Genomic DNA, 11462 nt, shown 5'->3' with positions numbered 1-11462 from the left:
TTGATAGTATTTGTTTACAAATGATGTAGATGAAACCACGAGTAAATGAAAAGATGACCCAAGGTCAAAAGAATGCAAAAAAGCAAAAAGCTTTGCCTTGCTGAGGGATGAGAACTATTCAATATTTCAATTAATTAGAAATTGTGCTACAAAATTGAAATCTATTTGGAGGAATCTGGTGCTTAAATCAAGCTGATTTAGCTGCTTTTCTATTTTCCATTTTCCACCAATACAATTATACAAACACATCTCAGTTGACAGCGCAACTGTATTCATTCATTTTATTTTCCCGCAGAACAAATAGAACCTCAGTTTTGATAGTATTCGCTATTCATTTACAAATGGGGTAAGCAAAGCCAGATCTCAATCTGAAAAGATGACACAAGGTCAAAAGAATGGGAAAAAGTAAAAAAAAAAAAAAAAAAAAGCTTTCCCTTGCTGAGGGAGAACTATTCAATTAATCTGAAGTTGTGTTCCAATCTGTAATTATTTGAAGACTCTCGCGCTTAGATCAAGCTGGTTTAGCTGGCTTTTCGTTGTCTGTATTAGACTGTTTGAAGTGAAACATACCACTGAGTCCTCGTCCCTTGGCAATATGCTCCAGTTCCTCAAGTTTTTGCTTAAGGAGTTCTACTTCTCTAGCTATATCTTCATCTCTTTGCCTCATTTTCTGGTAAAAAGTGAACAAAGGGACATGTAATTTAGTCACAATTTAGAAATTTATTTATACTTATCTTGCCAAGAACCACAAAATGGGCAGCAGTAATATAATGGTGTCTGTATGACTATAATTTACTATAACATTTTCCCAAAAATGACACAAAAATTCTTTAAGAAAGAACTTCCAATTTCTTTAACAATTGAGTTCTGTAGTATATCTTCCACTGAAATGCAGGATGGAAACAACCATTGTAAAGTCTTCCTTCCAATTGTTGTCTTCATCCACAAATTGTTAAGTATATTAGCTTAATTCTTTTCAACAACCACCCCCGTCCCCCCCTTTTTGCTCTCTCTCCCCAAAAAAAGAAAAAGAAAATAGCACATTTTCTTACAAAAATTCAAAGAAAAGTGTTGATATAGCTTCTCATAGCAAACTTTTAAAAAGAAGATTCATTGTCTCAAAACTATGTGCATTCTTAGAGCAATAGAATTGTACTAATTAATAATGGGAATGTTAAAAGTAGTGGGGAATATTGGAATTGATTCTCTCTGAAAGACTAAAATGAAAGTCATATCATGATATTTTTGAAACCCCTAAATATCCAATCATGAAGTTTCATTTGTACTAGTCTATCACAACCTCAGTTCAGCTCTTCTCTAGACAGTGCTTCTTAGCATTGCCATATGATATCCACTAATCAATCTAGAGCTTGCCAGTCAGTACGGTTTATTATATATTGTGAAGCTATAGAATGTCTAGCTCATCTCCAAATAGAGCTTCCCAGTTGGTACAGTTATTATATAGTGTGCAGGATTCACAAAACAACTTGTGAGGAAACAACATTGCTACACGACCCTGATTTTTTTTTTTTTAACTGTAGAATGGTGGCAGCAAGTCTCCATTAAAACAAAATCCTGCTGTGAGCGATACAATCACTATCTGTTTGGCCTATATCTAAAAGCAAAATTGTTCTATATGAAACCCTAATGCAAGAAACTAATTATGTTTGACCCTGATATTTTTCTTACTGTAGAATGGTTTTTTTTGATAAGTAAGAAAGATGTATATTCAAAAAACTGCTTTATGCAAAAAAACAGAAAGCATATCAGAGATTACAAAGAAGAAAAAAAGAAGAACAGAAAAGAAAACTGATTACAAAGTAAGAAAGAGCTAAGGAACAAGGGAAGAGAGTCACTAGATGTGAGCCCCCAAACCCTAGCCCAATCATAAAGGGAACCAGTAAAAAAAGCAAGCAACTGTAAGTCCTCAAAAGTGCGCTAATTGCATTCCCTCCAAATGCACCAAACCTCCATTAAAACAAAATTCTGCTGTGAGCAACACAAAAAGTATCTGTTTGGCCTATTTCTTAAAGCAAAATTGTTCTATGTGAAACCTAAAGCAAGAAACTAATTTTGGATTGGTCACTTGAAATCCTTGATAATTAGGAAAATTGATTACTTTACTTTAGTTTAGTCAAGTTAGTTTTCCTCGATAATTTAAGTTGAAGATTTACTGACATAAAGAAGAGGAAGTGGGAAGAAAAGGGAAGTGTTAATAATTATCAATATTTGATATTTAACCATAGTGTATACCATCTCCATTGGCACTTCCTCCTCTCATCAAAATGAGACAGACAGTGAAGTTCAAGACCTATTGGGTGCGAGTGTAACTTACCATTATTAAATAAAATAAAAATAAAGAAACACATTCAGAACTCTACTAAAAATATCTAATGACATCTCAAGAAGCCTGTCAATATATATTTTATTGGATGCATGACCGTCTCTTGAAAGACCTCCAGATATCTCATTAGACAAAATGAACTAAACATATGGATTAAGTTTCACTAACAAAGATGAGTATTGCCATATCACCTCAAGTTCTTGTTTGCGTACTTCCTCCTTTCTGGCTTCTGATCTAGCACTTCTTTGCACCTCAAGGATCACAGCAACTCCTGCAACCTATATAGGCAGAAATTAGATCATGAAACAACAACAAAGCTTTAGTCCCAAAATAATCTATATCTTTTTTGATAAGTAAAAATTATTTCTGATAAGTCAATAATATATCTATAGATATATAATTGGCTTTTCGTGAGATAAGCATTCAATTTGTATGTGTTAAATGTATGTATGTATGTATCAGATAATTGATATTCTTGTCCCCTATACGTACAAATTACAAAGGCCCTCTATATATTAAATACAATGCATGCAAAAGTGGGGTTCTTTTTCCCCTGTGGTCAGATAGATACCACCTTGGATGGGTAGAAAACAAATGCTTTACAATTAAGAATCATGAAATTGTAGGCAGTAACCAATCATAGTGCATCATTTCAATTTTACAAGTCAGTATAAAAACTATTTTACCCAAAAGAAAGATGAATTTTTCAGTTCATCTATTTTCAAAAGGTGGAAATGCATTTGATTCACTAATTTGGATGAAAAATTCCCCAAAAAAAAAACAAAAAGTGACCACCAACCAGGAATCGAGATATTTGCAAGGACAGAATTATTCAACTTTTAGGTATTAATCAAAACTATCTTTGTGTTGTGATACAACGTCCAAGAGCGACACAAAAAGGTTGGACAGTATCTAGTGTAATCCTAAGGCACCACAAATAATTCAAATTTGGTAGTTGATAAGCACAAATTGGAGGTGATTCAGTTCAAGTTTAAAAAAATGAATAAATAAGTGGTGATGGCAATGCACATTAAAGAAAAGGGAAAAGCATCTATATTTTAACTCTAAAAATCTAAGACATGTATTGCCAATGAGATATTGCTCAACTAGAACTTCCATTACCCATGATAATGGGATGGAGGTTGGGCTCGTGGGTTCAAAACCCACTGGGTGCGTGTGTAATTTGCCAATAAAAAAAATCTAAGAGATTTATTAATTTGAATATAACAAACAATTACTGTGTTATACACATTATGTATTACAAACAAAAGAGAATTGCATATATAGTTGGAAGATTGGAAAACATTATCAAGCTTCTTTGTTCACATCCAAGCAGTAGAATTTCTCTTAGATTAAACAAAAGGTTATTTTACAGTTCAAACTCTAGCCAGAAAGGCTGTGGAAAATAGGAGGCTAAACCACACTACTTTCTTTTATATGTAAACAATGCATGAATACCTCAATAATATTAATTTAACCATTAATAAAAATAAAACTAAAAGTATTTATTTTCTAACAGTTGGGTATAAGGTCACAGGAAAATCAAGTCAGCTATTACAAAGATTTTCATGGAAATGTTTCTCATATACTAAACAAGGGCAACTTCAATTGCAATGTAACACAGGCCTTGTGTTTCAGCTATATATTTGTGTTACCCAATCACCTAATGATCAAGTCCTAAATCTGAGTAGTGAAATTCTCTATGCATCCTGTGAACACAAGTCCCTCCACTTTTGTCATCCTCATGCCCAAAACTCACCTTCCAATGTGATACAAAGAAAGGAAAGGAAGGATCATATTTCAAATAAATTTGAAGTCAACCATATAGAGTGTTGTCAGATTTAAATTGTGTTACTTTTATATACAGGAATCAAATTTCCCCAAACAAGTCCCTTCTCTTTGTTTTTTGGCTAGGTAAAGAGGAGGGGGGGAGGGGGGGTTTGAATCCAAAATATTGGGCACCATAGATGGTGCTAGTACCATTGAGCTATCACTCAAAACCCCAAATCCTTTCATTGTTTTAGAATTGGTCCATTGAGATTCACTCCTCACATTATATTCCACAAAACCCATATCATCATGCACATCTGATCACAATATTAGTTAGTTTGATTCAAGGCATTACTTAAATCATTCTAAGACTTTACTGCTCTTCATATTAGCTGCATTTCAAGGCGTTGAGTAACAATAATGCATAGTACCATTTTTCTATAACTTTCTATAGGCTAGTTGGTCGTGATACAGCAGCAGACAAAAGTTCAAATACATTTATTATAAGGAATATACCTTGGCTTGTATATAAAATGACACATGCATAAATATACAAAAGTATACAGAATAGCACAAGCCCAAAAACATACTTCAGTGGTCAAGTTCTACTATTACCCTTTGTTTCTATATGAGAGCAAAAGATTTAGGGGAATTCTTATATGAAACTGCTATAATATCTAACAATTTTGCTATAGAAGACCTACAAATTGACGTGGCAATGAGTGTGATTGGTGCCACATCAACAACATAATAAATTAATTTTTAGTTTTGTGTATGAAGTTGATACATCAATTTTATTTAGTAAAATTTGTAGTAGTAGTAGTAACATCACGCATTGTTATAATATGCAAACAGGCAAATAAATTTTACCGAGAAGACGAAGAGTTCCCCAATAAGGTCTACAGCAGCCTGAACAGCTTTCTCTTCATTCAAAGGGCGAATTTCAACGTCAGTTGCATGACCATATATGCGTCTTTGCATTTGTGTCGTGAATCGATGGTTTTTCTGATTACAATCATCATCATAAAAAATAACATATTTAGAGCTCAGTTAATTTCTCTTCTTTTTTTCTTTTTCTCTTACATACAAACAACAAAACTAATATCTAAACACAAGCAACTATGAAACAATTAGATGTTTGTGAATATGACCCATATAGCATATGTGAATTATAATTATTTCACAAACTCATAAATGAAGTGGAAGCTTCAAAAATGGATATTACATTTCCTAGATTTCCTTTTCATAAGTTCAAATTTCCACAGAATGAGTCATGGCCTTATGTTCACTACATATATTCATGCCCAGAATGATATTCAAATGGATACAATGATACACATCAACACCCAGTTGATAAAATGAGATTAGAAATGTGTTTGTGAAGGTAAAAATATGGGATAACGTAGTTAAGTACCTGGGCCATATCGATGATTAACTGGCGGAACCTTGGATGAATCGCAGCTTGTTGCTTCAACCTGCTAGCCACGGGTTTGCTGAGAGTCTTCAAGGCCAACGTCCCAAGCTTCAATAGTGGGAGTACCATTACTATAATTTCAAAATTGTTAATGAGCACCAAGTGCTTGATCTTTGGTCTGTGTGAAATTTAATAAAATTGCGAGCTTGTAAATGTTTAAAAAGTGTGGGTATATGAAGGGTCGTGAGCTGAGCAATGTTGGGTGTTGAGGTTTGACTGGATCAGAAGGTGGCTTTCTTGGTGAAGAGGGCAGAAGAGGATGCGAAGAAGCAAAGGTCAAGAGGAAATGGAACAAGGCATTGACGAAATTAGCGGTTGTCAAAACTTACTAGAAATGAAAGTGTGGGACAGATGGGAAGGCACCCATTGTAAAGGGTTTTTTTGGGTGATGGGTGAGCATAATTTTCTCGTGACAAAATTTAGGTACAATAGATTTACTTTTTAAAATTTTACAACATGGTTAGTTAATTTAAAAATACATTTTTATCTTATGAGGAAAAATTTACTTGGTAGAATTTTAAGAGAAGAATCTAAAAATTAATATCTAAGTACTATACCTAAATCTTATCATTTTTCTCTCTACCTTTAGTTGACTCCCTTTCAACTATATGGCTAGATGGATGAAACTTGATAGTGAAAGTAATTCTAGAGTCAACCAATCTCACACCTAATTTTACCCTTTGTTGACTCACACATATATTAGAAGTCCGTTTGGTTGGAGGAGTGAAAAAGTGGAGGGATAAAAAATTGTAAGAAGATGGAAAAGTGAGAAAATAGAAAAGATTTTAATTTCTCTTCATTTTGTTTAGTTGGAAGTGAAAAAGTGAAATGATGAAAAAAGTAAGTTTATATAAATTTACGCATATAGGGTGTGTTTGGATAGAACTTATTTTGCTGAAACTGAAAACTGAAAACTGAAAACACTGTAGCAAAATAATTTTTAAATATGTGAATAGTGCTGTGGGACCCATTTTTAATGAAAAAATTGATAAAAAAAAAATGAAATTTGTGGGTCCGTGAACAGTGCATATATACACTGTTCACGGCAGAAAGTCAACTTTTGCGGTTACTGTTCATTAAACAGTAACCGCAATATTCAAAACGCGTTTAAAAAAAAAAAAAAAAAAAAAAAAAAAAGAGAGGAAAACGCAGCAAGACAGACGCAAACGCAGGTTCAGTTGAATCCAAACATACACATACTCTTATTAAAAATTGATGCCCAATTAAAACCAAAAAATGGATAAACAACCCATAAAAAAATCAATCACCTAAATTTATTAAAAAAATAAGAAAACATGTCTAAAAAAATTCAAATCTAAAACAAAAAAACACAAAAGAAAGCAAAAGAAAAAAAATAATATGAGCACTAGAGTAGGAAGCCTGCTCAGTAAATCAAAAAAGAAGAGGAGACAACGTCCAGGAGGAAAGAAAAAAAATAAAGAAGAGCAACGTAGACAAGCCCATGTGCAACTGCATATGGGCATTTTTGTCAAAAAATGATATCCAATTTTTCTCTTCAGTTTTCTCTCTATTTTGGGGAGAAAACTTTTTGGTAGGCCCAAGGAAAAAACACCTGAGTCCCACCATTTATTTTCATTTCTCTCCACCCAATCAAGCACACTCCAAAAAGTTTTCCTTCTCATTTTCTCTCCAAAGTTTTTCATTCACCATATTTCACCTCCAAACAAACATACCCTAATTGTCTTTTGTGATCTATAACTTTACGTAAACAACTCACAATCGCACAAATCATCAAATTATGGAATTAAGTGTGAAAATAGTTGTGTTTATAGAGATTTACAATTGCAAAGCACCATTTGAAATGTAAATTTGTGAAGAAAAACAAAATGGAAAAAGTACTTTCCACACTTAGTTTCCTATCTTTAAATGTATGGATATTAAAATTTTTGTCTTTGTTGTGATATTATTTTGTTAAATATTTGGATATATTTATTCAGTTCTTGCTAAAAATTAGTTTGATTTGATGAGTTAAATTTAGTTGTGATTTCAAGTATATTTATATTAATGAAACATGTTTTATTTAAAAAAAATTGTAATAATTGTAGGGAAAATTAACAATAAGTAAAATTTTACAAGGCAAGGCGGAACCCCGCTATGCTTCAAGGGGCGAGAATGGGGCAAATAAGTTTTCTCTGTCATACGAGACTAGACAGGGATGGGGTAAGACAAAATAATGCAAGGTGGGGGAAAGATGTCATCCTTCAACCTCAGCCCTCCCCATTGCCATTCCTAATGCCACTAAACCACAAGATACTTGGTACTTAAAAAATATTTACTACACTATTTTGGCAAGTGTAAGTTATTGATGATGTAACAAAAATTTAACATACTCATTTATAAAAGAATGATTAATGTTTTAATAACTATATGATAAAGTTACCTTATAAATTTTAGAGGATCTCGATCCTCGAAACCTAATTTGATGAACAATAATATTATGAATTTTATTTTTATATAAAAAATTGCACTTTGTTTTGTGGTAGGAATGACAATGTTTGATATGATATTTGAACACAACATGATTTTTTGCGGATTAGTGTTTAGGGTAAATAGATTTGTGTAAAAAATGGGTCAATACACTTTAATACGATTATTAAATTGATCAATTTTGTGTTGCCCTATTTAACCCACAATCAACCCAAAATAACTAGACTAATATAAATTAATATCACTTTTCTTTAAAATAAATATGAATCTAAATATATTATTAAGTATTTAAAAGATTTGTAATGGTTATATTGATAAAGTCTTTGTTGAAACTTTAAAGCCTCTTGAACCTTTTTAACCAAAACAAAGAAGAAGAAAAAACTATGGTTTTACTTCTTCTTTTTTACTTAGATTGTGTAGTAAATGGATCAAAATGAGTTATGTAGTGTCAACCCAATAAGGACATGTTTGGTAGATTATAATAGATATTGTAATGTAATAGTTATTACTATAGTTTAGTTATTCATTAGTTTGGTTATTCATTAGTTTGGTTATATTTTTATTACAGAGAATATTTATTCCTTATGAATAGTTATTATTTAAAATGAGGAATAATTATTCCTCTCTAAAAGGGTAGTAATAATTATTCCTTAATAGGTGTAATAATTTTTAAAATTAATGTATTTTCAAATAAACAAACTTTCCATATACACTTTTTTTATAAGCACTTTTTATATACACATAAAAATTATAAAAATAAAAAATCATAAAGAATAACTCATCTCTCTCTCAAATTTTAAAAATATTATTTTTAATGAAATATGATTGTATGAGTAAGATATTTCATAAAATAAATCCTAAGCTTTATTTTAATGTTACAACTCACAACCAAACTTATGAATAGGTTCAGTGATTCCATTACAATACATTTTATTCATAGTAATAAAGATTACCATTCATGTTGTAATTTTCATTCAATGTACCAAAATGCCCTTAATTAATAGATTGTTTTAGGGTTGAGAGAGTTTGACATGATTATTAAATGTGTTGGGTTAGGGTTGAGTCATGTATTCAAATATCCATGCCTCAACATGACTAACACAAATTGCTACCCTTATTTGGTGAAATTTACAACTTTTTCCTAAAAACGTTTTTTTTTTTTTTGGGTGTTTTTAGGAGTTTTAGCACGATGTAAAATGTAATTCAGCCCCTCCTCCCCCTCCACACCAAATAAAAAGAAAAAGGGGACTATACAACGTTTAGAATTGAAGATCAAGGACAACATATAGTTTGAATCAGCATGGCGGTTTATATACTTCCCGGTCCTCGTCCTTGATCATGTCCAGCCTTAGCCTCGTTTTCTTGTACTTTGGCATCTAAAATAAAAAATAAAAAAAGGCAAATTTTAGTAAACTCACCTTTAGATTGGCCCATTTGCACCTTGCCTACTCGTGATTTAAAACTTAACACTTGCCTACCTAAGGTTACCTTCGTTAGTCTTTTGTTATCCACCTCTATTAAAAATACTTTTTTAAGACTAAAACAAATTTAAAATGAATCAAAGAGTTAGGGTTTGAATTTTTCACAAAAAAGGATGAACATTACAAATGAAATTCCAAACACTTACAAATCAAATTATTTGAAATTAAAACTAATACAAATCAAATGCTGAAATATCACAAAAAATATAAGTCAACACAACACAAGATTGGAGAGAGAGAGAGAGAGAGAAAGCCCACAGAACACGATAAACACAAAAAAAAAGAAGTTCCACCATGAGTATGGATTTGGTTTAGAACGGAAATAGAGAGGAAAAGGGGATGAAGCTTGAGGTCATGGACTTAGTGTAGATCAAAGAAAGCAGAGAGAGTTTAAGAGAGAAATCTTTGGCCATGGCTCAAATGAAGCTTTGGCCATGGAGATTGGCGGTGGATCAACCATGGGTTTTGGTTATGGTGGTCTTGGAGACCGGTGGTGGATGTTCTAGTTATAGTGGTTTTCGAGATTGGTAGTTGATCGGTCAATGAAGTCTTGGATTTGCTCTTCTCTCACTATCCCTCTCTCCCCCTCTGTCTGTCTATCTAAGAGCTGCTACTTGTGTTGTCTGAAAGTGTAGGATTTTTGAAATTTAAGGTTAATCATGTATATAAGTGTAGTTTGTGAACATTTTTTGAATTTGTAATTTACTTGGATTGATTGGCTCAAAATGTTCATACCAGAGGAAGTGTGTTCTTCAACCAAAGTTTTACAAATTTTACAAATTTGTTTTTAGATCTTATTTCTCTTATTGTTTTATGTATTATTTTATTTTAGGAGGAGAGTGACATAAAATGTGAAAAAAATTTATATTTACCCTTATTTTTAACAAAGGTGGATAATAGAAAACTAAGTATGTAACCTCAGGTGAGCAAAATGTTAAGTTTTGAACCATGGGTATGGAAAGTGCAAATGGACCAAACCACATATGAGTTTACTGTAATTTGCCCAAAAAAAAAAAACAAAAACAAAAACAAATCAAGCAGTTTCAAATGCCCTGATTGATTGTTGATCTTGTCTCGTTTTGATTCCAAATTTAACAGTTTTATTTCAATTTGAATTTAATTGAATACATATTTGTATGAATTTTGGGATTTGCAATAGCCATACTTTTAATTATAAAAGCCACACCAGCTACTTGTGAGTTGTGACTTTGTTTTTGTGTAATGTCACTTCCATGAAGATTATTATTATTTTTTTTTGTTGTAGTTATTTTTTTTTTTTAAATTAGTTATTTATCTTCTGTATATATTAAGAAAATTCAAAAAGTTAGTTATAACTTCTTAAAATGTCAAAAATACTTCTAATCTAATTAGATAATCCATATTATTAAAAATTTAAAAATAGGGTTAAAATTGTAATTCAACAAAATTTATTAAAAAAAAAAACTACTAAAGAAACTTTTTTTTTCCTAAAAATTAGCACACATTAAACCTAGTAGTTTACTCTATTTCAAATCCTAAATTTATTTTCTTTAAAATCTCATCCTATGTAATCTCACTAATAGTAGATAAATTAAAATTGAAAAATTACTTTAAACTCAAAAAAAAAAAAAAAAAAAAAACCTTATTGCACGTGCGAAGCATGTGTGATGAAGCTAGTTATATAATATTGTGATAAGTTTAATTTGAATTGGAGCTTCTTCTTTTTTTCTTTTTTTTTTGGGTAAAAGTGATAATATTGTGATAAGTTTAATTTGAATGGGAGCTTCTTCTTATTTTTTTTTTTTTTTTGGTAAAAGTGATTCATAAGTGGAGAAAAAAAGGATTTGGATGACTTGGATTGGGCAATCTCACTAAACATTTTTAACTTAGGCTGCGTTTGGTTCAATGTAAATCGAATTTCGAGTGTAAAATGAATGCAAAGGAAAATATTTTCAAGTGTTTGGTT

The 11462-nt window shown here is 31.5% G+C and overlaps 1 protein-coding gene across 1 annotated transcript; it reads right to left on the bottom strand.

The window, feature by feature from the left end:
* Nucleotides 1-176: 176 nt before the first annotated feature.
* Nucleotides 177-5947, bottom strand: LOC126726061 (OPA3-like protein). The gene is made up of 4 exons (XM_050431177.1): nt 5529-5947; nt 4985-5119; nt 2536-2622; nt 177-670 (listed from the first exon to the last, which is right to left on the bottom strand). The coding sequence occupies exons 1-4, from the start codon at nt 5655-5657 to the stop codon at nt 512-514; spliced, it is 510 nt and encodes a 169-aa protein (XP_050287134.1). The 5' UTR covers nt 5658-5947; the 3' UTR covers nt 177-511.
* Between the last annotated feature and the right edge of the window lie 5515 nt (nt 5948-11462).

The sequence above is a fragment of the Quercus robur genome, chromosome 5, assembly GCF_932294415.1.
Source record: "Quercus robur chromosome 5, dhQueRobu3.1, whole genome shotgun sequence".
Lineage (NCBI taxonomy): Eukaryota > Viridiplantae > Streptophyta > Magnoliopsida > Fagales > Fagaceae > Quercus > Quercus robur.
This window is presented reverse-complemented; position numbering and strand designations above follow the sequence as displayed.